Source organism: Hyaena hyaena, unplaced genomic scaffold, assembly GCF_003009895.1.
Source record: "Hyaena hyaena isolate Hyena2069 unplaced genomic scaffold, ASM300989v1 scaffold_1022, whole genome shotgun sequence".
NCBI classification, from domain to species: Eukaryota; Metazoa; Chordata; class Mammalia; order Carnivora; family Hyaenidae; genus Hyaena; species Hyaena hyaena.
This window is the reverse complement of record NW_024081656.1, coordinates 561,201-587,055: the sequence shown is the minus strand read 5'-3', so window position 1 is coordinate 587,055 and position 25,855 is coordinate 561,201. Positions and strand designations below refer to the sequence as shown.

Genomic DNA, 25,855 nt, shown 5'->3' with positions numbered 1-25,855 from the left:
CTGCCCATTTCTTCACTGGGTTGTTTGTTTTTCGGGTGTGAAGTTTGGTGAGTTCCTTATAGATTCTGGATATTAACCCTTTATCTGATATGTCATTTGCAACTATCTTTTCCCATTCCGTTGGCTGTCTATTAGTTTTGTGGGTTGTTTCCTTTGCTGTGCAGAAGCTTTTAATCTTGATGAGGTCCCAATCGTTTATTTTTGCTCTTGATTCCCTTGCTTTTGGGGATGTGTCAAGTAAGAAGTTGCTGCAGTGAAGGTCAAGGAGGTTGTTTCCTGCTTTCTCCTCTAGGGTGTTGATAGTTTCCTGTCTCACGTTCAGGTCCTTTATCCATTTTGAGTTTATTTTTGTGCATGGGGTGAGAAAATGATCTAGTTTCATTATTCTGCATGTTGCTGTCCAGTTCTCCCAACACCATCTGTTAAAGAGGCTGTCTTTTTTCCATTGGATATTCTTTCCTGCTTTGTCAAAGATTAGTTGGCTGTATACTTTTGGGTCCACTTCTGAGTTCTCAATTCTGTTCCATTGGTCTATGTGTCTGTTTTTGTGCCAATACAATACTGTCTTGATGATGACAGCTTTGTAGTAGAGGCTAAAGTCTGGGATGGTGATACCTCCCGTTTTGGTTTTATTTTTCAGTCAAATATGCATACCTTTTGACCCATCAATTTGTCTCATCATTTAGCATACAAATAAATAAATTACATAGTACATGAGAACATTCCTTTCTACTCTGCTTTAAGTAGCCAATGTTTGGGGTCCAATTTGGGTTAAATGAAAATATCCCCCCAAAGGAATCTCAGGTAACCTTTTTTTTTTTTTTAAATAAAAAGACAAACCTATGTAATGATGTAAAGATAGTTTCAGATATATCAGGTGGAAAAAAACCAAGTGAAGTACAGTATGTATAGTATGCTCTCATTCCTATAAAAAAATTAGTGATGTTAAAAAATGTGCTTTTATTTGCATAAGACATCCTTGGATGGATGCACTAGGAGTTAGAAACAATGGTTGTCCTCTAGACAGGATGCAGAGGTCATGGGTAGTGAGAGATTTAATTCTCACTGCATATCCTTATGCTATTTGTATTATTTACTATATTTGTATATCACACTTTGTATAATCACTTATTTATGTGTTCAGTTAATAGTTATCTTAAAAAGTATTAGCTATGGGGGAGATTCAATTCTCATTGCATATCTTCATATACTATTTGAATTACTGTATTTGTATATCATATTTTATATATTCACTTGTTATGTATTTAGTTAGTTAATAGTTATTTTAAAAAATTATCAGCTATGGAGAAGAAGCAATGTGTCAGAGAAAAATTCCTAAATAGGCTGTCGCCTGGGCTTTGAATGTGGAATCAGTTGCTTTCCCCATGTGGGACGTTCAGCAAGCTCCTTCCCTTCTCTGGTCCATATTCTCTTTTCCTAAGGAGAATCACAAAGTTCTAGTTTTGCTCTAGGGGATCTGAGCTTCTACTTGTTTCCAAAACACACACATACTGGTTTTCAAATATTATGCAAAATAACAGGTATCTCTGCTACTAGAATTACACATACCCTGTCACCTGTTGCTCACTTACAAAGCTATTCTCTTGGGAAACTTGGTCTCAAACAACACTTTTCTGAACACTGTTTTATACACAAAGCTGTATTTTAAGGGCTAAGAATACAGGAATTTACATGACGTGTCCCATTTATGATGAATTCAGTAGTAGACTGAGCCACTGAACGCCAACTAAATGCCAGGGGCTGGATGAAGCTCTTTAAAAATAATTGTACCTTGTAATAGTCACATCAACCCAACCCCCTGTAGGCACTATTAGCATCGTCATTTTCCAGATGAATAGATGGTGACTAAGATGGGTAATTCACTCACAAGCAAAGGTTGACCAATTAGGAAATAATGGCATTAAGAATTCAAACCCAGGTGTGCATGATGATACCAAAGCCTGAACTACTTTTTACCATTGTTCCAGCCCATTTCACCTCATTTGGTATGTGAGAAAGACAAAGAAACACATGCTTAAACAGTAATGCACTAGGTGCTGTAAGAAACCCTCCACGTAGGTCAAATGGAGATTTGCATGAAACTGGTATTCAGGAAGTATAAGGCTCTTGTCAAATTGGATGTTTGTAATTTCTTCCCATAGGCCAAATGAATGGTAGAATTGTCAGTTTCCCAAGTAAATCTTCATGGTGAGATGAACTCAGTTTGACATAAGTGACTTGGTACTGTGACACAGAGGCATTCAGCTGGATGCCACAGGAATTCTCTATCAGCCTTCAGCATCAGGAAGATGTTGACCTAACTCAAATCTAGAATTTAGCAGCTCTGTAACACTGGTCAAGGGCTTAACTTTTCTGAGCCTCAGGTTCCTACTTGGTGAAATGCAGAAGAAATGAACAAATGGAAAGAATGATATACAAAGAAGTAGACATGAAGCTACTTTGCAAATGGCAGATTCAGTAAACAGAAATCATGTGTAAATTCTCCTACAGGCTGGGAGGTACTCAATAATGCGGGACTGCAGGGGCAATCTACTTCCACAGAAATGGAATCATTCGTGAAATGTACAATTTGTTTTCTAAAAGTCAATAGAGGAGTATTTTGTTTGAGAAGAATCTGATATAATGATTCTAGCCTGAGAATTTCTCCCACATCATTCTGACTGATCACTTACACCTCTAGTTATGTGGACCATGGGTGATTCTGATCTTCATCTTGTCACCTCTCCACCCATTTTTCCTCCCAATGTGCAAAGAACTTTGGTCATTAGCCAGTGGCTGATGTGTTTGTTAAGATCTTGGGCTGTATCTTCCTAGGCATGAAAGTGGTACTGAGGTTAATGTTTGCCTCCACCCTGGTTTGCCAAGGAGTCTTCCTATCAAAATCATAATCAATCCTAAAAAGGTGGAAGTGGAGGTCACCTGAAAGACACACACACTCTCACACACACACACACACACACACACACAGAGAGAGAGAGAGAGAGAGAGAGAGAGAGAAGCAATCCTAAAAAGGTAGAAGTGGAGGTCACCTGAAAGAGAGAGAAAGAGAGAGAGAGAGAGAAGGAGGGAGAGAAATGCTAAGTCTCAAAGAAAAGCTGATCATTAAAAAATGAATTCCCTTCTTGAGTATATAAAATGTCCCATGAAAAAGTGGTTCGTGTCTAGAAATTTTATGTCTATATTCAATATGCTGCATTTCAAGCAGCATTTCTACTTTGATCCTTTGAGCTCTTTTAATACATCAGATGGGTTTTTAATACCCATAGGAATATATAAACTCTTTCCAAGCTAAACAAATGGAGGGCAAGCTGGAGAGTTAATAAACACACATCTATAGGGTTTTGGCAACTTGCTAAGCCACTTCAGGTGCAGCACTGGGCAGCCCAAGGGAGGAACACAGACTGCTCTTTGAGGTGGGGATGGTGGGCGTCACAGCACAAACAGCCATTGGGATGGAGACAATGCACCGCAGAAATGCAGCTCGAAAACGTCAATAGTGTGGATACAGCTCTGCGCTCCTCCATTCCACATGCAAATAAACATTCTAAAAATATTCCTTGGCTATGCTGGTCTCCTACCCTCCGGCATGGAAGAGGAAAGCCTTACTGTGTTGTGAGCCCAGCCAAACTTACATGTGCTCCCACCCTGCTTTCCCACACATTAAGAAATGTACAAATGGGAAATTGTGAGACTAATTCATGTCAGGTAGAGACCTGCCTACTCATTACAGACATGCGCCCCTCTCATTTTGCATCATGGACTTGAGAGGGAAAACAGTAATTTACAACATTTCCTGTACTAAAACCTCTCCAAACACCGATTATCAAAGGGCAAGTAAAGATAGCAACATTTACACAACCACCATTCTATCTGGAACCTCAAAGTTGTAATCGTCCTTGTGTTTGGAATAGGGCACCTTTTTTCCTTTGAGCATCTGAGAAAGAATCAGTGAAATCCGGTCTCCACTAAAGTACCTCATTGAGTTGACATCCAGAAGAACTGGTAGGAAAATCAACCAGAGGTTTTAATCTCAATTATTCTAATGCCTCCCGGACATATTTTCATTTCCAGCACTATTTCAACAATTCAAGATACAGCTCCCAAGATAAGCATTTACCTCCCTTTCCCCTTTTTTAAAGTTTAAAGCCAGCATGTTTTTAGCAACCACACACATATAGCACTAACTAGGTTGTTGACTGGAAGAGCCAGTATTGAACTATTCAAACTTGGTGCCATACCCATAATATGAAAAGAAGGTAGCCCTTTATTAAGGGATGAGCGGCACATTCTCAACATTAGATGACCGAGTGTTGAGAAATATTTAGATTGCATATTCATGTTTTAAATCTTTTGTGATGGAAAGAAACTGCTTTTAGGATCCAGAAGTTATTCCTACCATCCTTCTGAGATGCAGAACAGGAAGAAAGAACCTAGCAAGGAGGAGGTGGCTGGCTTTCCTCCACCACAGCTGGGGTGTGACACTGTAAAATTCAATGGGACACAGCTCTGTATATTACCAACCAACATGCCAAGGTATAAGTGAGTAAATGACACCAGGGGAAAATCTGAAGAAAAAGAAATGCACAACTCTCAATCTCCAAAGGGAAGAATTTGACCTTTGGTGTTAATCTCATTGTAGAATGGAAAGTTGTCTTGTTTAGAAGTGAACTAAGCCCGCTGGAAAGGGCCAATGATTATTTCATGGGAAATTGAATCACATTTATTTACACATTTTAAACAAGATTGAGTACAGTAGTTTGGCAAGAATCTATAGAGCAGGAGATACAAAAATATTTCAACAAATTAGTGTATGCTTGCAAATTAAGTGGTTAAAACTGTAACATTTTAACGCCTACAAATTACATTATTCATGACACCAATGTACTCCCACTGGCAAAGTCTGTGTCCAATTTGCGTAATGAAGTATCTGATCACTATTGAATATGTGTAGTCCTTAATTCAGATTTCCAAAAATCTTTTTTTACAAACCAAGAGCTCAAGTAGATCCAGGAAGTGGCAAAAATCCAAGTTCTACTTTATCTAGGACAGTCTCATTGGAGCAAAAACCTCACCAACTACTTTTCCCGATTGAAACTATTAGTTTTTACCTTCCAGGCTAAGAAATCTGGAAGAAGAGCATGACTGGAGTTCTGTGGTTTTCCTACATCCTTGTCAACACAGATGGGTTTGCGGACTGTGCTCTATAAAAATATCTCGCATTTATGCAGCATTTACTCTGTGCTGGGCACTGGGCTAAGTATGAGGGTTATACTTTTTTAAAAAAACCGACATACACTTCCTATGAGACAGGTCATATGCCCCTTGGGGAGATGAGCAGAGCAGAGCCTAGAACGTTTAAATAACTAGTTAAAACCTTTGCATGATTAAGTGTGATAGCCCAGACTATAGTCCAGCTCCAGAGCCCAGCCTCTTAGCCTTGACTCAGGAAGATACCATGTCCCCACTGTGCAATGGATCCATTTTACAGGTCGTTTCCAGAAGGCCCACTGGTTGGAACACCTGCAGGGCATTCGCCGGGAACAGTCTGAAGACTTGCGGTAAAACGCCCACCCAGTGCGAGACTCCAACAGGAAATTGGAGAAGTTTGTAGGAAAATGGAATCCCTGAACGATGGTTCTCTGAACTGGAGCCCACGAAACATGTCAACGCAGCTTCGAGACCAATTACTTTCTTTCAGTTTAGCGGACAAATGAAAGGCTCATGGGGAGAAGTGATGAGAGAAGGAAAGTGTAGCCACAGCTTTCGGGGCTTCCAAGAAGATGAGCAAAGCTTGTGTTCTGATCCCAAAGTGAAACTGATGGCAACATAATTTTTATGAAAAGCGATGAGTGATACTACCCCGTCCAAAAGACATCCGCAGACATTTATACACACACACACACACACACACACACACACACACACACACACACGCAAACCAACAAAAAATCTAATTTGCCTTAAAAATGAATATCTTGCCAGCATTGAAATGTGGCAAGGTTTTTAAAGCTCTTTCATTGTATGCGTTACACATGTTTCCCTTTATTCTTGATTAATTGTTTTTCTTAACAGGCTAGAAGTGGTTAACTTGGCGACTGATTTTCGTTCCAAGTGGATCCCCATCTCAGCAAAGGTTGAGAGGGTATCAAGAAGGAGAGAAACATATTGGAAAATAGTAAAACATGACATTCTTTTTAAATTCCCAATTTTGTTCAACTTGTTGACAGTCACAAATGCCCAGAAAATATGGGCTGAGTTGTTTTCGATTGCTGTTTGAATAACAGATTAATTTAATAATCAGTGGGATATTGAATGACGAAAATTATTGGTTAACACAGCCAAACCACCAACCCTAATGACATTCTTATGTAAATTCTTATTTTCTTTCAGGCTCCTGCATTCTTAATAAACCCTATATTTTTGAAAATCCTTTTTTAAACATTGCATACTGTCCTTCTGTTATACTATAGCTGTCTATGGCATAGATGGCTAAACGTCCACTTTTGGAATTGCCAATTTGAAGGCTGCTATGTAGAGCAACTGAGTCACCTCTTAATGTATTTTCCATAAAAAACCATCGAGTGATTCTGGAAACAGGACATAAAAACAGAGTTAGGAGCAGTCAGTCTTCAAAGATCACTGGCGACCAGAAAGACTTTGACGATACAGCCAGAACCACCTGACAGGGTCTCCCCAGTTCTAGCAACATGTTTAAACGGCAAGGACATCTGATTGCTTCTACGATACGGGTGGACAGTTGGTGACAGTCCATAACACGCGCAGCACAAAGCATGTTCCCGTGGGAAATGCACAGTTCCTTGGGATCTATGGTTTGCCATTGCTTGTGGAGGAAAGTAATCGCCGCCTTGAGAATGGTTTGTAATGGACACAGTTTTGTATGTTCCATTGCGGGAGGCGAGATGTTTTTCTTTGAAAAAGATCTTAGTGCGTAATTTCTGAAATGCTATAATTTTCACCAAACTCTGTTTCCAACTCACTCCTGGCCAAAGGCTGCAGAATTGTGTTATTTTTGAATGTCACTGCCCCTGACCTGAAGTTACCTACAACATTGGTCAAGAATTAGTAATTGTCTTAGAGAACCAGTCCTGCAGGATGTCACTCTTTCCAGGCAGAGGCTGACAAATTTCTATAGGAACGAGATGTGAAGCAGATGTGTGAATTCAGCTTCCTGGCTGACACCAAATGTGTAGGCCACTGTCTTGAAATATCTACCAGCCATCAACAAGGGAAAGTTACAAAATAATATTATTTTTCTCCTTAACATATTTCAATCCAAGAAGACCAAGATCATTTAAAATCTAAGTTGTTATCTTCATAAATACTTTGAGAAATACTCAAATGTATCTTCTAACAAATTTCTTTTCATAAGATGGGGAAAGGAAAGAGAAAAAGAGAGATGCAAAAGGTAATAAAAGACTCAGTCCTTCAAGAACATCTGACACTATTGTCATGAGCCTATCTGGTGTTATAGGAGGGCAATAGAATGATTTTATAACGAAGCCTCACAAGGATTAGAAAAAGAAAGTCATAAATTAATTTCTCATTCAACCAATTACCCCAGCTGAGCTGTCAATTTCTAACCCTTAAAAGGAGGAGGGGATACAAATGGGGTTTTTGCTCTATCAGGACTGAGGGTGGGGGTGCAGCACAGGGGAATGGTGGGCAGCATGTTCTTCCTGAATCATGACTTCTTGTCCCAAGAGACCACTACTGCCACTCTTATTGCTGGAATTTCTTCCATCCCTCCTCACCCCCAGCTCTCTGTCCAGCTTCCCTGAACTTCCAACAGTCTGTTGAACCAACCACAGTTCCTTTTGTCTACCCAAGGCTCTTCCCTCTGCCTGGATGCTCTTACCTACTGACTCCTTCATATCCTGGTGGTCTGACATTAAATGCCACTGCTTCTATGGAAGCTCTTCTTGACCACCCCAATCCTCCCTTCTGTGCTTCTGTGTGACATTTACTCAATAACTCTAGCCTTAAGCATGGAGAGTTGGCATGGCCCAGTTACCTGTCTGTAAACTCCATGCCGGCAGGAATCGTGTGTGCCTCATTTGCTTCTGGTCCCCAACAATGTGGCCCAGTATCTAGGACAGAACTGACACTAAAGAAATGTACACTGAAGTCCTGGGCTATCTTTATTTTTTCCCCTAAGTTCTTATTTTGTTCTCTAAGCTGATTCATTAGAAACTCCCCTCAAGGTCACTAATATGTCCGTCCTCATAACTTATGAACTGATTGCCATCTCTCAAGTTAGATGTTAGAAACAAGTAAAAGCAATCACTGATGTTAGAACTCAGGACAGTGGCTCTCATAAGGTAAAGGGGGGTGCTACACCCAGCAGGGGCAGGGAGGCATCTTCTGAGGGGCTTGCAATGTTCACTCACTTCTCAGCCTGAGTGCTGTTAAATTAATCAAGCTCCAAATGTCTGGTCTGTACACTTTTCTGTATGTGCTACATATCAATAAAAAGTTTACTAAAAAAGAAAGGGAAAGTGTAAGTCCCCATTCCTGTCCCTGCTCAGAGAGAGAGAGAGAAAGAGAGAGAGAGAGAGAGAGAGTCTTTCTTAAGCGGGCTTCAGCACAGAGTCTGACATGGAACTTGAACTCACCACCCTGGATCAAGACCTGAGTCAAAACCAAGAGTTGTGCGCTTAACCGAGTGAGCCACCTGGGTGCCCCTACTTTAATTTTAATCAAACTGCGTTTGTATTTTTGGCTTTTAATTACAAGTCAATAAGGAAAAACATTACTCACTTTAGTAATCATCTATCTGGCTTCTATTTGTTTTCTCATTTAGAATGGAAATAAGAAACCTAAGTTACTGCATTAAATCTGATTGCCTATCATGCACTAAGAGATACTGGCCACCTAATGAAACTGGAGTTAACAACTACCAAGGATATAATATCCCTCTGGTCAAAAAGGTTTGAGGTCATTATAAAATCAGCAGAGTCCCCTTCCCAGAGCCACAGTGCCATGAACTGTCAATAATCCTTACTTAAGTCATACATGAGCTTTGGCCATCAGAGATACATATCGTAGCTTTTTCTACAGGAATTCTACAGTAGTGAAATGATGTTAGACTATCAAAAGGAAAATCCACATTTTAACAGAACAGCTAACGGGAGTTAAATTCTTTGCATACAGTTAGTATAGCATTATGATGGTATTAAATGTGGCTGTTTATTGAGAACTTACTCTGTCCCAGGCATCACACTAAATTTACAACATAAATTTTTCCTCTTATTCTTTCTAAAAAAATTTTTTTTAACTTTTATTCTTTCTTGAGAGACAGAGACAGAGCGTGAGTGGGGGAGGAGCAGAGAGAGAGAGAGAGGGAGACACAGAATCTGAAGCACATCCTGGCTCGGAGCTGTGAGCACAGAGCCTGACATGGGGCTCAAACTCATGGACAGTGAGATCATGACTTGAGCCAAAGTCAGATGCTCAAATTACTAAGCCACCCAGGTTCCCTTTCCCATGTAATTCTTATAAGGCTATGATAGGCTTACTAGTACTATCCCCCAAATTGCCCAGGAAGAAGCAAGGTTTCAGAGAGTTCAGGTTTTTGCTCACACAGCTAGTGATTACAGGAGTTAGGACTCACACACTCTGAACTCCTTGATTCCATAGCTTCTGTGCTAAACCACTATACTTCTGGGGTTTCTTGAGGTGGCTCCAGGAAGTTCTCAGTCAGAACAGTAAACTATAACATGGTGGCTTAAGCCAATATGGAAGCCATTCTCTTCTAAACACTTACACATGCTGTATGAAACACTAAAATAATACAAGCATGCTTAAATACAAAAGAACTTATAAGACAAGATACTAAAGGCCAACTTGTACATTTATAACTAAGTGTAAAAAGCTGATAAGCCTGGTGCTGTCTGCAGTCTGAACAGGAAAACAATATTAGCATGAGAATTCAAACTTTAAGCCGAAACTACATGCTGCTTACGAAAAATATTTACTGTAATTATATGATATAGAAACTCCTGAACATAAAAACTTACATAACAAGAATTCCCAGGCACTCAATACTAACAGGATACATGATTAAAGCCCAACTCTAAATCTGCTATGAAGGGAGACTCGAGCTCTATTCTGTTCCCACAGAAACAATAATTAATAGTAAAAATCAGTTCATGGTCAAAGATGACAGAATACATGAGCAAATTATCTAGCAGGAAAGAAAGAAGACACAAGAGACCAGGAAATTGGTACCCCCCCAAAACCAAAAATAAAGTGCAAAAACAACCCTAAAAGGTCTTTATAATTAGGTATAGAAAATTCAAGAATGAGACGCTTAAGTCTTAAGAATACACAGATATTTTCAAGTTCACTTTCTTAGCAACTTTAAAGCATATAAGAATACACAGATTTTTAAAAGAAACAAAACATTGAGAAATAAAGAGAAAAACATCCACATCAAAAACTCAATGGACTCTAAGCAGTGGGCTAGACACAACCAGAAAGGTATCAGTGAACTGAGTTTAAGGAAATTACTCAGAATAAAGTATTTAAGCACAAAGAAGTAAATTTTTATCTAGATACATGTCAGTGAAACCTCAGAATATCAAAAGAGGCCCTTTAAAAGCCCTCTGAGAGGGGGAAACACCAGACCACCGATAGAGGTACAAAGCTAAAACTCAGTACATGATGGAATAGTATCTTTAAAATATTTTGATTTAGATAGCATGGAGTGAAATTATCACTGCAGAGTACATAGCAAATAGAGCATTTCAGACAAAGAATGAGATAATTTACCACTCCTAGATCATTCCTGAAAAAAAAAAAAACAAACTTCTATTAAAGCACTGTAAAACAAGAAGCAATGGTTTTTTAAAAAACAATAGGGAGTAAACAAATTGGTAAACATCTCATTTACTACAGACAATAATAATAACATATTTGGTGGGTTTAAAACACAATAGAGTTAAAATGTTAGGAAGTATCACAAGAAAGAGATGGGAGGTAATCCAAGTTGGAGATCTAAGAGTTTGTTCTGAAGGAGGGAAGAGATCCTGAAATATGTACAAAGGTTATGGATAAATACCATAAGAAAAGAGTGTATAATTTACACAGTAGTAAAGGAAAATAAAGGAATAGAGAAAACTCAATAGATCCAAACAAAGGCAAAAGAAAAAAAGAAAGAGAGAAAGACAGACAGAAAGACAGAAGGACAGAAAGGAAGGAAGGAAGGAAGGAGGGAAGGAAGGAGGGAAGAAGGAAGAGAAAGAAAGAAAATGCATGGGGATAGAAAGCCTATAAAATGATGGTAGAAATAAATTCAAACTTATCAGAAGTACAATAAATTGTAAGATTATATTATCAATAACAGAGATAATAAAAATGCCAAATCCAGCTCTATTCTAGTTATAAGACAACATTCTAATGCAAAATGACGAAAAGGAAAGAAAGGAAGAGAGAAGGGGGGGTGGAAAGGAAGGAGGGAAGGAAAGAAGGAAGGAAGGAAAGGAAGTTGAAAATGGAGGGAAGGGAGAAAACATGCCTAGGAAATATTACCAAACAAAGAAACACTGTATTTGTGCTATCAGCAAACAAAATACACAATACTTTTCCATAGAAAGGGTGATCACACAGTAATCAGAGTAATGATTTATCAGGATGCTATCAGTCTTGAACAGGGATGTCCATGATAATACAGCCTCCAAATATGAAAAGCAAAGTAAAATGAATGACATGAAGAATAGTAAAAATCCATAAGCCTGGGGAGAGCCTGATATCTAAAACAGAACAACAGTAGTTTTGAAGCATAGTTAACACACTTGACCCAATGGATCTATATTAATCCCTGTACTCAGCTATTATAGAATGAAACTTGCTTTCAAAAACACATGGACAAGTGCTAGAATACAAAGCAAATCTCTGCACAGACTGAAAACCATGTGTTATACAGACTGCAATGTCATTTAATCAGAGATTAATAATAAAAAAAGATGTTTACAAAACCCATATATTAGGAAATCTTAAAATACTATTTAAAAATTTACATATCGAAAATATGGTAAAAATTAGAAAATTATCCCAGCAGAGTAATAACGAAAGCCCTACATAAACTTAAATGCAGAGAGAAATTATACATATATATATATATTTATTGTATGTATATGAATGGAGTTGCAAAAGCTACACATCAAACACAAAATGATAGAAAATAAAAAACAGAATAAATCCTGAAAACACAGAAAAAAGATAATAATACAGGTAAGAAGCAAAATAAATGAAATAGAAAGTCAAACAATAGAGAAAATCTCACAAGCTAAATGATGGTTCTTTGAAAACAGAAACAAAGAAAACATCTCTATTAGTAAGAAGAGGGAGGGAAGGAAGGAAGAAACAATGGCAGGAGGGATTTAGGAGGGGAGAGAGGGAGAGAGAGGAAGAAAGAGGAAGAGAGAGATAGAAAAGGAAGGAGACGAAGGGAAAGTGAGAGAGAGAGAGAGAGAGGAAGAGAGGTGGATAGAGAGAGGGGAAAGGAGGGGAAGGGAGGTGGAGGGAGGGGAGAGATAGAGGGGGCGCTGTGGGGAGCTGAGGGGGAGGAGAAGGGAAGGGGGAGAGATTTATTTAAGAGGGGGCAAAATCACAAACATGGCAGCATTTTTAGTAAAAAAAGAACACTATTAACAAATGCATGTAATAAACGTGAAAAGTGGTACGAAATAGGCAATTTTCTAAGAAATATAATTACCAAAATCATTTTAAGAACAAACAGTAATTCCAAAGAGATAGATAAGCACTGAAGAAACTAATTCAGTAGTTGAAAATTTACTCACACAGAAAAACAATTAAAAAATCTATCAGTTGTTCATAGTTTTATGGGTAAATTTTACCAAACCTAAAAGAAGTAGATAATTCATTCTTATGTAAAATGTTTAAGATACAAGTAATTTTGTGACAATAAAATGACCTTAATAGCAAAGCCTAATGACAATATATGAAAGGAGAAATGAAGCCCACGCTTCTTTTTGAGCACAGATGCAAAAGATTAATATAATATGAATAAATGAACCTAGCAAGATAGCTTTGTTTTTGTTTTTGTTTTTTGTAATCATGACCATGCAAGAGCATCCTGGGAAAGAAAGTATGTTTTCACATTCATAAGCCATCTGCCATTAAAGATACTATAGGGGTGCCTGGGTGACTCTGTTGATTAAGCATTAGACTCTTGACTTCTGCTCAGGTCATGATCTCAGCATCATGAGATTGAGCCCCATATCAGGCTGACAGCACGGAGCCGACTTGGGATTCTGTCTCTCCCCCATTTTCTCTTTCCCTCCCCTGCTCATCCTCTGTTTCTCAAAATAAATAGACAAACATTAAAAAAAAAAGACATTTATAGTATATATGATATATTTCACGGTTTAATTTTTTTAAACACTTTTTAAAAAATGTTTTATTCATTTCTAGGAGAGAGAGAGAGACAGCGTGAGCAGGGGAGGGTCAGAGAGAGAGGGAGTCACAGACCCTGAAACAGGCTCCAGGCTCTGAGCTGGTAGTCAGCACAGAGCCTGACACGGGGCTCGAACGAACCGCGAGATCATGACTTAAGCGAAAGTCGGATGCTTAACTGACTAAGCCACCCAGGCGCCCCTAAACACTTTTATTATTGTAACTCAACACCTTAAATTAAAATTATTTTGATAATGGATGTAGAAAAAATGTTTTGATGAAATTTAACATCCGTTCAAGTTTTTTTCTTTAAGTTTATTTACTTTTGAGAGAGAGAGAGAGACAGGGCAGGAACAGGTGAGAGGAGAGAGAGAGACACACAGAATCTGAAACAGGCTCCAGGCTCCAAGCTGTGAGCACAGAGCCTAATACAGGGCTTGAACCCACAAACCATGAGATCATGATCTGAGGCGAAGTTAGATGCTTAATCAACTGAGCCACCCAGGTGCCCCAACATCCATTCAAGTTTAAGCAATAGCAGTAAGAGCAACAAACGTGTCTGGAGAGGTTTTCTTTAACCTAATAAATGGCTAACTACCAAAAATCTAAGGCAATTCAGGGAATAGATAATAGTTATGGTTGCGTAACATTGCAAACATACTTAATGCTCTAGAACTGTGCCATTAAAAATAGTTACAATGGGGGTGCCTGGCTGGCTCAGTCAGGTGAGCATGGGACTCTTCATCTTCAAGTCTCACATTGGCTATAGAGGTTACTTAAACAAACAAACAAACTTAAAAAGGAAATCACCATCAAAATCTCTTTAAAAGTTATGATGGCAAATTTAATATTATTAATAGTTTACTACCCTACAGAAAACCCAATAGCATACGATATGATTTTACTTACATGTGAAATCTGAAAAATAAAATAAATCAACGAAACAAAATTCATAGATGAAGAGAACAGATTGATGGTTGCCAGAGGAGGAGGGGGTTGAAATAGGTTCAGGGGACCAAGAAGTATGAATTTTCAGCAATGAAATAAGTAAGTCATGAGGATGTAATGTACATCATGGTGAATATAGTCAATGACATTGTATTAACTTTGTAAGGTGACATGGGGGTGAATTGTGGTGGCCATTTCATAATGTATGCACATTCTGAGTCACTATGCAGGACACCTGAAGCTAATATGATATTGTGAATTATACCTTAAATAACACCCATAGCAAACATCATAGTTAACATGGAATTATGAGAAGAAATTCCTTTAAACTAGAACAAGATACAGTTGTCTACTTTCACTGCTTCTATTCAACAATCCTAGTTATGTCTATGCAACAAAACAGTAAGTGTGGAGGTTAGAAAGGAAAATTTTCACAAATGATGTTAGTGTGTGGGAAAAAAAGTCCAAGAGAAGCCATACACAAACTATTAAATCTAAAAGAACATTTAGCAAGTGGATACAAGATATTCAATATACAGAGATCAGTGATGTTCTCATATTCTAGCAATTACTAAATAGAAAAGGTAGTTTTAAATGTATGCCATTTCTGATAGCAGGGAAAAATTTATGCTTTCAAGGTAGAAATCTAACATAAAATTATAAAACTGTATTAGAAGACCTGTAACTAAGGAGACATACTTAGTTTATAAATGGAAAGTTTCAATATTATAAAAGATAGCAATTATCTTCAAATTAACCTATAACTTAAAGCAATTTAACCAAAAATCATAACATAATTCATAGAAATTAACAATCTGATTATAAAATTAATATGAAAGAGTAAAGAGACAAGAATAACCAAGACAACGTAGAAGATTATATGGAAAAGATATTTGTTCTCCTAAATATCAAGCCATACTATAAGCTATAATAATTAAAGAGATTCGGTGTTGGCATCATTACTGACAAACCATAAAACCTAGAAACGGATATGTGTAGTACTCATCCTAGGACACAGGTGTCATAATAAATCAATTGGGGGAAAAAAAGACCACTCAGTAAGTAGTGCTGGTTAACAGGACAACCATATTGAAAAATGTGAAATTAAACACTACCTTATGCCACATACACAAATAAATTCCAGAGGGATTCAAGTCCTAAAGGTGAAAGTCAACACCTTGAAGTGTTCAGAATAAACATATATGAGAACACCATTATGACGTGAGGGCAAAGACTAATTTCTTAAGGCACAAAACGCACAGATCATAGAGCAGAAGAATAAATTAGACATGAAAATAAAAGCAAAAGAAAATTTCTATGCATCTAAAGACATGATAAAAAGTGAAGAGTCAGACGAAGGAATAGGAAAACACACATATAAAGCATACAACTGCAAAGAAACCATACCCAAAACAAAAGACACCCAAATTAGTAAGAACAGATTTATCACCCAATAGACAACTACCAATGGGAATGAAGGGGTAAGAAACCCAGATGATCAATAAAACCATTTTATGGCAATGCCTAGTGAGCTACCAAAATTCATTCCCCATACATTGATTCCAGTGAATCCTGAAGATTTCGTGCCTTCAGGAAAGACACCTAAGGACTTTTTTCCAACAGATAGCTTAAATAACAACTGTCAACTGGGGAAACACCAGTTAGGACTTTTTCCAGCCAACAACAAACTCGACTGAAAACCTTGTATATTCTAGGATGCATTCTCAAGCACTTTGCTTCCCAAATTCTAAATGCTCTAACAAAGCCAAATGTTGTTTCCTCCAAGCTGGTGGAAACACTTCCTCACACAAGAGGGCAGCCATGTTTCCATTTCTCATTGTGATCCTGAGCATGCCATGCACGCTGGCCCATCTGGGAGAGTTCCCACACTGAGCAGAAAGGAGGCGGGAGGCTTACTTAGAGCAGTCTTCACAAGCAATGTTCCCTGAGGTCTCCTTGATGGTGCGCTCAGAGACAAATGCTGGATATTCTGTATCGCAAGGTTCCAGGGTCTGCTTCAATTTCTGGGCTGGGGTGGGGGGGGGGGAGAAAAAGATAAAGAACACAGGCACAGGCTTTATTGTGACTGGCAGCCTACAGTAACTCAGAACACAGTTCTGCTCCTGCTGCGCTGTGATTTTTCTAGGCACAGCAGAATGCATTATTTTCTAATTAGTCAAGTGATTTCATCTGCCAAGCAATTCTATAAGCTATAATTCTTCAAGCAGTTGTGTTGGTTTCATCCACTATCATTTATGCATCACTAGAATACTTTCTGGGACAACATCAGTCAACGGGTCTCTGCCTTCAGATGTACTTGAACTTAGCAACAACACATATGTATATCTGAATAAATGTATAAAATAGAAGTTACACCATATTAGTCAGGGTGAGACAAAGGTCATGATGCAATTGTGTGGTTTTATTACAGAAACAAAATTGAAATATGGAATAGTAAAATACGTAATGTCTTTGAACCACAGCCATGAACCTAATCCTACTATTATGAAGTTCCTTGTCCAGTAATATAGCACTAGATAAGTGTGGTACATGGATGAGCACATAGTAGGCACTTGGTAAAGTCTCTGTGGTTGGTAAAATAATACACAAGTTATGTCTAGTGGGCAAGTTCCAAAACCTCTTTAAGTTTCCATTTTTTTTCTATGTGCAAATTGGGGATAATATAGTTTCTCTATCAGAGAGTGATATGAGAAGTACATGAAATAATATATGTTGAGTACTTAGTACAGTACCTAAAACATAATAAGTGCTGAGTAAATATCAGTTACTAATAATAAATAGTATCAACAGTAATAATAGTAAGAATAACACTAGCATTCTAGTGAAGCCATTTTAACATTAAAATGATAAGGATGGTAGATACTATAACATAGTGGTTAAGGTGAAACCTCTGAAGTCAAAGACATTTGGAGTACAAATCTCTCATCCACTGCTGCTAGCTAATCCTCAGTATTCTTATCTGTAAAATGGAAATGCTGATAGTACAGGTTCTTGTCACAGGATTTGTCCCTCATTAATATCTTACCAGTAGAATGCTCGCAGGTTTCCAATACCCAAACTTTGTACAAAGTTTTTGGCTGATTTTTAAAAAGTTTTTTAAATGTTTTATTTATTTCTGAGAGAGAGAGAGACAGTGTGAACAGGGGAAGGTCAGAGAGAGAGGGAGACACAGAATCCAAAACAGGCTCCAGGCTCTAAGCTAATTGTCAACACAGAGCCGGATGCCGAGCTCGAACCCACTAACCGTGAGATCATGACCTGAGCTGAAGTCAGACACTTAACCGACTGAGCCACCCAGGCACCCCTTGGCTGATGTTTATGTAGAAATATAAACATGTATTTATAAATATATAGAATATATAATTTATGTTTTCAACTCCAAAACTCAATAGGATTTTTAACAAAATGATGTGTTGACAAAGTCTCAAGTTGTATTCCAAGCACAGTTGGTTGGATGTCAGAAGCACGGATTCATGTTTTGTGGAGTGTCTGTGTTGGGGCCGCTGCATGGAGCCATCACAGGATTACTAAATGCTAAATGAGCACTTGGTAACCACTAGATGTTTGTTGGGTTACCAGGAAGCCATGTTCCAGGCCTGTATATCCTAATGTGATTCTTTTTCTTATATAGGCTTTTCATTGGGCTTTAATTATTTTGAGGAAATTGATTGGGGGCTCAGGGTTGAAGTATAATGCACTGTACTTCTTCTCTACAACAAAATGAAGTAAATTCAATCAGCTTGTTTATATAAAATATGTAATTTTCAGAAACTGGTCACTGATAGAAAGACAAGATGCCCATACTAACTCACTGAGTTATTCTAATAAACCGACCAAGGCAGGAACAGCTCAACCGAGGGACACACATGCACACTTTTGCGTATATGCACGCACATACACACACAGCCCTCGTGAAATGCTAGCTGTTGGAGAGTGTTACTATCTACATACTAGGAGTTGGACTAATTACATAGTAGCTAAGGGCACAAATCAAGGGTCATGAATCTTGCCACTACTGTGACATCAGGTAAGTTTAATCTCTTTATACCTTAGTATTCTCATCGTAAAATGGGAATAAGAGCACCAACCTCACGTGGTTGTTTGGGGATCAGATGAAATAATACATGGACATTAACACTGACACAATGTGAGGCCTAGTTAAGTGAACATACTTAATGCCACAGGATGGCATGTTATTAGATTTAACCCTCAAAAACTGTCGGCCTTTTTGAGCCATTGCTTTTTGGTTAGAAAGGGAGCCAATGGCTACCTTCCTGATGTCTGGCTCCACTCCCAGTAAAGCACTGGCAAGTGTCATGCTCCCAAAGGCATAGGTCCCAGACACTGTCTGTCCCCTGTGCCCTGTGGTGCTAGTTCATAGCAAGTGTCATCACATTCTTACAGATAAATGAGTAATTCTCCTAAATGGCATTTTTCAGGCAATCAGAAGGAGATGTAAGCATCTTAGGCCCTCATGACAAGCTGCCTGCCTTCAGGTGGAAGACAAGGACAGTTTAGGTGGCCAGCGCCTAACAGCAACAACACAGACAAGCACCTGGGGGAACGTCATTCACTTCCAAGTTCTCTTTCAGTGCCTCGGATTTCGTCAGGGGGACACCTTTGCTTGGTGGTAGAGAGGTTTCCCACCTTCCTCTCATTTTCATTTTCTTTCATTTGCTCCCCTCCTTTTCTTACCTAGGGAGGCCACACATAAAGCTGAGAGGATCTGGCTACAGGTTCATGACACTTTTAATTTTCAGGATCTTAATGTTTGTAATTGATTCCTTTGTATAGCAAATGATAGTGACTTTAAATTTGGGGAAACTTCCTTTGAATGCTTAAATAATTTGAATTTCAAAAAGTAAGGCAGTTACAATGAAATAAAGTAAAAAAAAAAAAAGCACAGATGAGAAGTGGTGACAGCACCCAGATGCAGAATGGATATAACCACAAAATGGCAGTTAAGGGCCACATTTATTAAGAAATTACTACATGCCGGGGCACCTGGGTGGCTTAGTCGGTTAAGTGTCCGACTTTCGCTTAGGTCATGATCTCGCGGTTCGTGGGTTCGAGCCCCGCGTCGGGCTCTGTGCCGACTGCCAGCTCAGAGCCTGGAGCCTGTTTCAGTCTGTGACTCCCTCTCTCTCTGACCCTCCCCTGCTCACGTCTCTCTCTCTCTCCTAGAAATAAATAAAACATTAAAAAAATTAAAAAAAAAAAAGAAATTACTACATGCCAGATGCTGCCCTGTTTTACGTGTTCTAATTTATTTAACAGTAAAACATGACAAAATAAAAAAAATTAACTATAAGGTGGGAACAATTGTTTTCTCTGTTTTGCAGATTAGTGAATAGAAGAGAGACCTGCTTAAAACGCCCCAATTCATCCAGTGAGTGCGCGAGTGTGTGAGCCAGAATTTGAACTTGGGCTGCCTGGCTCCAGCACACATACATTTAACTGCTCTGTGAAGCTTGGCCAGTGAAAGAAAGGAGGAAGGGTCTATGGGGTGGGCTGAGATAGGCAGGACACATGATTTAACTAAGCCCGATAATTGTGCCATCTCTAATTGTAATTGTCTGGCCCCAGTTACAATGGAATGAGTCCAGCGCTCTCAATGGTGAGCCTCATTTGGCTCTGATCCTTCCTGGAGATGAAATTCTTGTTCCCTTGACAGTTGCAGGACACCCATACTGATGTGGCCACAAACCATTGAGTCTATCTGCAACACGACTACAGATTAGCTGGAAGCTGTTTGATGTGCTTTTGGGAAACATGCAAATTATCATACAAAACCATGGCCATATTTAATCTAAGTAATATGGTTTATCATGAAGACCTTTCTTTGGAGTGTTATGGACACCACATACATTTGTCAGTCATTACTATTTATCTATGGAATTTCGAACCAATAGCTAAGGCTGCCAGTGATCTAATGGGCACTGTTTTAGCCATTAGGCATTTAAAACTCATTAGCTTACAAAGGCATAGGTACAAGTGGTCATGAAGCTCAGCTAGACTGATTCCTTATTCTACAGAAAACTGGGGTTCATAGCCTACCTTGAGCCCTGCATAAAGTGACTCACCGTGACCATGATTTACTTAAACAGCAAAATCACCACCAGCAATGGGGTACTGGGTGGCTCAGTTGGTTGAGCGTCCGACTTTGGTTCAGGTCATGATCTCATGGTTCATGAATTTGAGCCCTATGTCAGGCTCTGTGCTGACATCTCAGAGCTTGGAGCCTGCTTCAGATTCTGTCTCCCTCTCTCTGTCCCTCCCTTGCTTGTTCTCTCTCTTTCTCTCTCTCTCTCAAAACACTAAAAATAAAAAAAAAAAAATCACCACCAGCATCTTCACAGCCAATACTCAGTAAGTATTTGCTACATCCCAAACACCATGCTAAGTCCTTTGCGTGGACAGAGTCCTCAACACCACCCAATGAGGAAGGTCTGGGGCTCTCCAGGTCTACAAATGAAGAAACTATAGTCCAGAGAAAAAGTCACACCACTGGCTTGGAGTCACACTGCTGTGAGTCCGGGAGCCCAGACCTGCTTCTGTAGTCACAACCTGGAGTGCCCATTCCATGCCATCACACTGCTCGATGTCCCATCCGGCCAGGACCGGCTGGCCCCAGCTGGAGCCATGGCCTCCCACTCCCTCACAATGCAGCACCCAGTGGAGCATCCACACAATGGAATTTCTTTAATTTTCCCTTAGCAACAAATGTCCCTGATGAGAATAACTGACTTGGGTTCACAGTAATTATGGACAGACAACTGGGAATGAATAGAGTTGCCATTTGAAAAGCTTTCCTCTCCTTTTGTCTCTGTGAATGCACCCCCATTCATACTTGGTGCCAGCAAGCTCCATTCTCTCTGTGCAACTTCGCCAAAATGATACCTTTGTGATAATCAAGCAGAAATGGGCTTCCACAGTCCCCTTCATTAAGGAAATGAAGCAGATAAACAGTGTAATTATGGATTCCATTTTTAGCTAAACAAAGATGTATGTCTCAGTGCAGGGTCTTTGTCTAGTGAGGGAGTGGTAAATTTAGAAGGAAGAAACCTTGCAAGTCAGTATTTCTGTGATGCTTGAAATTTTTCTCTCCTTACACTAGGTCTAACATTTACATTTATATTTAACAAAGATTTCTGGCAGCCCTGAGGACAAGCTCATTCACCTGCTTTGATTCCATTTCTTCATCTATAAAATGGAAAACCTCAGCCATGCCCAAGAGGGCTATAGGCCCGAATGAGACAGTTCATGTGCTCTAAACAGGAGTTCAAAGGTGGGCTGCCTTTCTTGCTGTCACCTAGCTGAGTCCTTGGTTTAGGTCTGAGCCCATTACCTAGCTGCTGTCTGACTGGAAGCTCAGGAAGGTTTAGTGACAAATTCCAGGGGTCCGCACCTCTCAGGAATGCTGATGGGGTCTGAAGATAATCTAGTGCCAGCACTCTGGAAATGGAAAAGCACTACGCTGTAGATTGGTCCACTGTGTGGTGGTGATACAGTCATCTGGCAGGGTCTTTCTACAATCTGGGGAAAGTTGTCACAGCGTGGCATGGGGTGACATGCCTTGGAAATGCCTATTAAGGAACTTTTAGAAAAGCTTCTAAAACAGAAAATGGAGAACGGAGGCATCACATTATTCCTCTGTGCTAAAATTTCACCCACTGTTGGTCCTGTACGGGGGGAGCAGGGAAGAGGGGACGTGAAATTTCAGAATGAGAAACTGTGTACATTTCTGTATGCATCATGAGTGCAAAGACCGTATTCTTTTTCCTTATTCTTCATCCCCTACCCTCTACTCTTCCATCTACACTGGGGTTTTGCAGCAGTGGTTCTAATGATACCCTGAATAGGCTGATTTTTTGTTGCCAGGGGCTACGCACTGTAGGGTGTTTGGCAGTATCCCTGGCTTCTACCCACTGATGTCAGGAGTATCCTCCGCCACCCGGCTGTGACAACCAAAAATGCCTCCGAACACTGCAGCGACTCCTGGGAGAAAAAGATCCCCCCTCCCCAGGTTGAACACCACTGGTCTAACCAAAGATCACAGTGACTGGCACACGACAGTCAAATCTGAAGGACCAGACAAGAGCGTGGGCAGCTGTCTGTGGCAGCAGGTCACAGGGAAAGAGAGCAGACTGGGGTCAGAATGGGGGGGACATGGCGATGTGGGTTGGCATGAGGAAGTGGGGCATCCTCACGCTCGCTGAGCAAACTCCTCAGGCATAGGTGGGCAGGCACATGGCGGTGAAGAGGGCACCAAGAAGAAGACCCTGAAGATCTGCCCTCAGCACTGAATGTATCCCTGAGAGCAAGCCAGGGTCGCAGCCAAAAAAGCCACCATTGTCCCACATTTGAGCACTTGTGGACAGCGGATGGGCAGTCATTTATCTTGAAATGTCCCCATAGTTCATCATTTGAGTTACCAGTACTTGCAATCATCACTTTCTTAGTGATGATCATCTCATCATATCATCCTTTGTTCCTACCCCGGTTTATTTCCTTAGGCTAGATTTCTAGAAGTGAGGTTATGGACATGCAAAGCAGGTACCAACCCAACAGGAAGGGGCAAATATGGATCCGGCACACCTAGCGTCACCAGGACAGTGTGTGCATGTGTGTGCGCACGCACGTGTGTGTTAGAAAATAGAGCACAAAGGTGCTGTTCCACTGGGCTGTCAGGTCCTGAGCATAGGGTCAACCTCAAACACGCTTGGATCAGCTTCACTGTAATCAGAGGCTGTCATGTGCAGCTGTATGCGTGCACCTATCTATAGATGTTGCCCCATGTCACACTCTAACAAGAAGTTAGGGAGCTTCTGGATTTAGGCAACATGATCCTATTTGTAAGTCACAAAGCTATGATGAGAGTGGCTAGAACAGTCATACCTGGCAAAGGAAAGATTTGTAAGGGTACTTGGTAAGCCTAGACTGAGTACCTACAACGTGCTGAGCACCAGTTAGGTGCTAAGGGATAGCAATGCCCCATCCAGAAATTCTAGTTTAGTGTGAAACAAACAAATTGAGACAATAAGGGTGCAGAAACGCTGAGGGAGTGTGAAAGCTGACTGGGATGATGCAAGAAGGAAATGCTACCAACTCTTCCTGGAGGAGCTGAGGGCATCCTCACTAACTGGAGTCTCAGAGGATAGGAGAAGAAGTGTCAGCACCTGGGGAAGGCTGCTGCATGACTAATCTCTTTGAAAAGGACAGATCATTAAAAAATAATAATAATGGTAGCAGTCTAATCTAATGCTAGTTCCTTGCATCCCAGGGAGGAAAAGAGACATGAATGAATGCACACTGGAAAGGAAGAGCAGAGCACATCTGAGAAACAGCAAGTGCTTGAGCAGGTGGGGCAGATGGCCCTGAGGCGACCCTCATTAAAGAGTACTAGTTTTGTAGGGCCCGGGGACTTGACTGTTTATCACTATGATCAACACTGTCTGCACTGCCTTCATATTTAATTACAGCTACCATGTTTTGCGTCACCATGCTCAGCAGATAGCATGATTTATCATTAAACACACACACACACACGTGCACACATGATAGAAGATAAATATTATTTATTATGTCTCCCATTTTGCTTACTATAGGGAAACTGAGTCTTGAAGAGATTAACTAACTTGTTAAAGGCTAACCTCAGAGCCAGGACTCAAATCCATCTTGCTCTAATTCCACAACTCATGCCTCTGTAAGAGTTTCTACGAATTATTGCTCAAATCATTGAAGGCTTTTGAGTGGGGAGAGTAACATGATTAGATTTATATTTTATGAGGCTAATTGTAACAAGCAAGCAAACAAATACAAAGCTAGAGTGGTTATCCATTCGCTGAGCCAGCAAAAGGCAATGTGTCTCCCTTAGATTCTAAGCACTGCTCGCAAGCTTTCTGAAGAATTCACCCATGCAGTGTATGACCACCAAATCACAGTGAAGGAAACAGGCCAGAGTGTACATCTGACAAGGGCGGAATGAAACCCGTGGCATTTTTGTCAGTCTGGATGGTGCTGCGGTCAGCACAAAGGGTGCCTTTTGCTGACTGAGCTGAAAAATCATCACTTGGTCCCGGGGAGTTTATGTGAGCACATCCTTGATGAAAAGTGGCCAGTGACCCCAGGGCTTATCAGGTTGAGCAGGGAAACAAGAACCGGCTGCTACTTACCTGTGGCTGTCATATCTGAGTGCCACCAGCTGCAGAGGTTAAATTCCACCAGAAACCTGAACAGGCAATGCAAAAGCCCAGTGTTACTTGGTCATTTGCCCCCGGATAGAAGAATGACATTGCTCACTTCATTTGAAAGAGGAACGTCATGACCCAAAGGTATCTATATGGTTGGTTCTGTTACCGCTGCATTTTCACCAGGCTTTCTCTTCCTTGTGAAAGGCTATTTTATCACCAATGCCAGCACAATCCTGAAAGCGGGTTTACCTAGACTTAAGGACTCTGTTGAGAAATATCCTGGTTGTCGGCAGAAATAGTTTTCCAGTTATAGTGTGAGTCTATAGTAAAAAATCAATTCCGAAGGGCTTCCTCTGCCTCGGTGCAGAAATACAAATAGCATATTCTCTACCTAGACTATGGTCTGCAGTAATAAAGGATGCTTTCAAAATCTATACTTCAGTGCACACTTGTTCACATCTATGTGTGTGTCTGTATATGCGTGTCTGTGTCTGTGTGTGTACGTATCCGTGTGTGTGTGCAGGCATAGATGGAACAAACTTCTCTATGAAATTATATCACAATGCAACTTTGGAAAAAAAATAAAAATTTCTCAGTTGCTAGTAAAATAATGCAAAAGTAATATAAACCACCCTCCAAGTGAATAGAGATAGATCAAAATTCCAACATATGTATTTTAGGCTCATGGTTACTACCTCCAGCAGCTATCTTTCTCCTCAAAATCTCACTATTATCTGTTACTGTATTTTCTGCATCTTAGATATATAACAAGTAAATTTGAATTTATAATGTTGTTAAATTAATACAGGTTACCTTAAAGCAATAAAGACAACGACTGTTCATCAAATGATAAGAAATCTGCCTCCAACCCTCAGAAAGTGGAGCCATAATGGGGAAAATAAGACCCTCAGAATCTGAGGGTCTGGTGCAGCTTAAACAATCTGGTTTCCAGGCTCATCCATGGAATTCTTCCCTTTCTGGAACACGGTGTTTCTGTGATATGTCTGACACCTCCTCTGGGAGTCAAGGCTTTCATCTTTGTGCCATTTCAATCTGACCTAAGTCACAGATGCACCCAGGATCCTCCAAAGAGGAACACAGTTTGACAGGGTAAACAATTCACACCTGAGCAAGGCCCCTACCCCCTGGCCCATGACTGCATAAACCCCCTGTCCCATGACTGCATAAACCCCCTGTCCGGCACAAGCCCCCCCCCCCCCCCCCCCCCCCCCCCC

General features: G+C 40.1%; 1 protein-coding gene across 1 annotated transcript in view; it reads right to left on the bottom strand.

The window, feature by feature from the left end:
- The window catches only part of CACNA2D3 (calcium voltage-gated channel auxiliary subunit alpha2delta 3), a gene marked incomplete at its 5' end in the record, with an annotated part of 605,771 nt that overhangs the window by 35,636 nt on the left and 544,280 nt on the right, over positions 1-25,855 (bottom strand). Inside the window, 2 exons of the mRNA XM_039221819.1 lie at positions 16,324-16,435; positions 24,603-24,658. Of these exons, the coding sequence (XP_039077750.1) occupies positions 16,324-16,435; positions 24,603-24,658 (168 nt within the window). The remainder of the gene's footprint in view (positions 1-16,323; positions 16,436-24,602; positions 24,659-25,855) is intronic.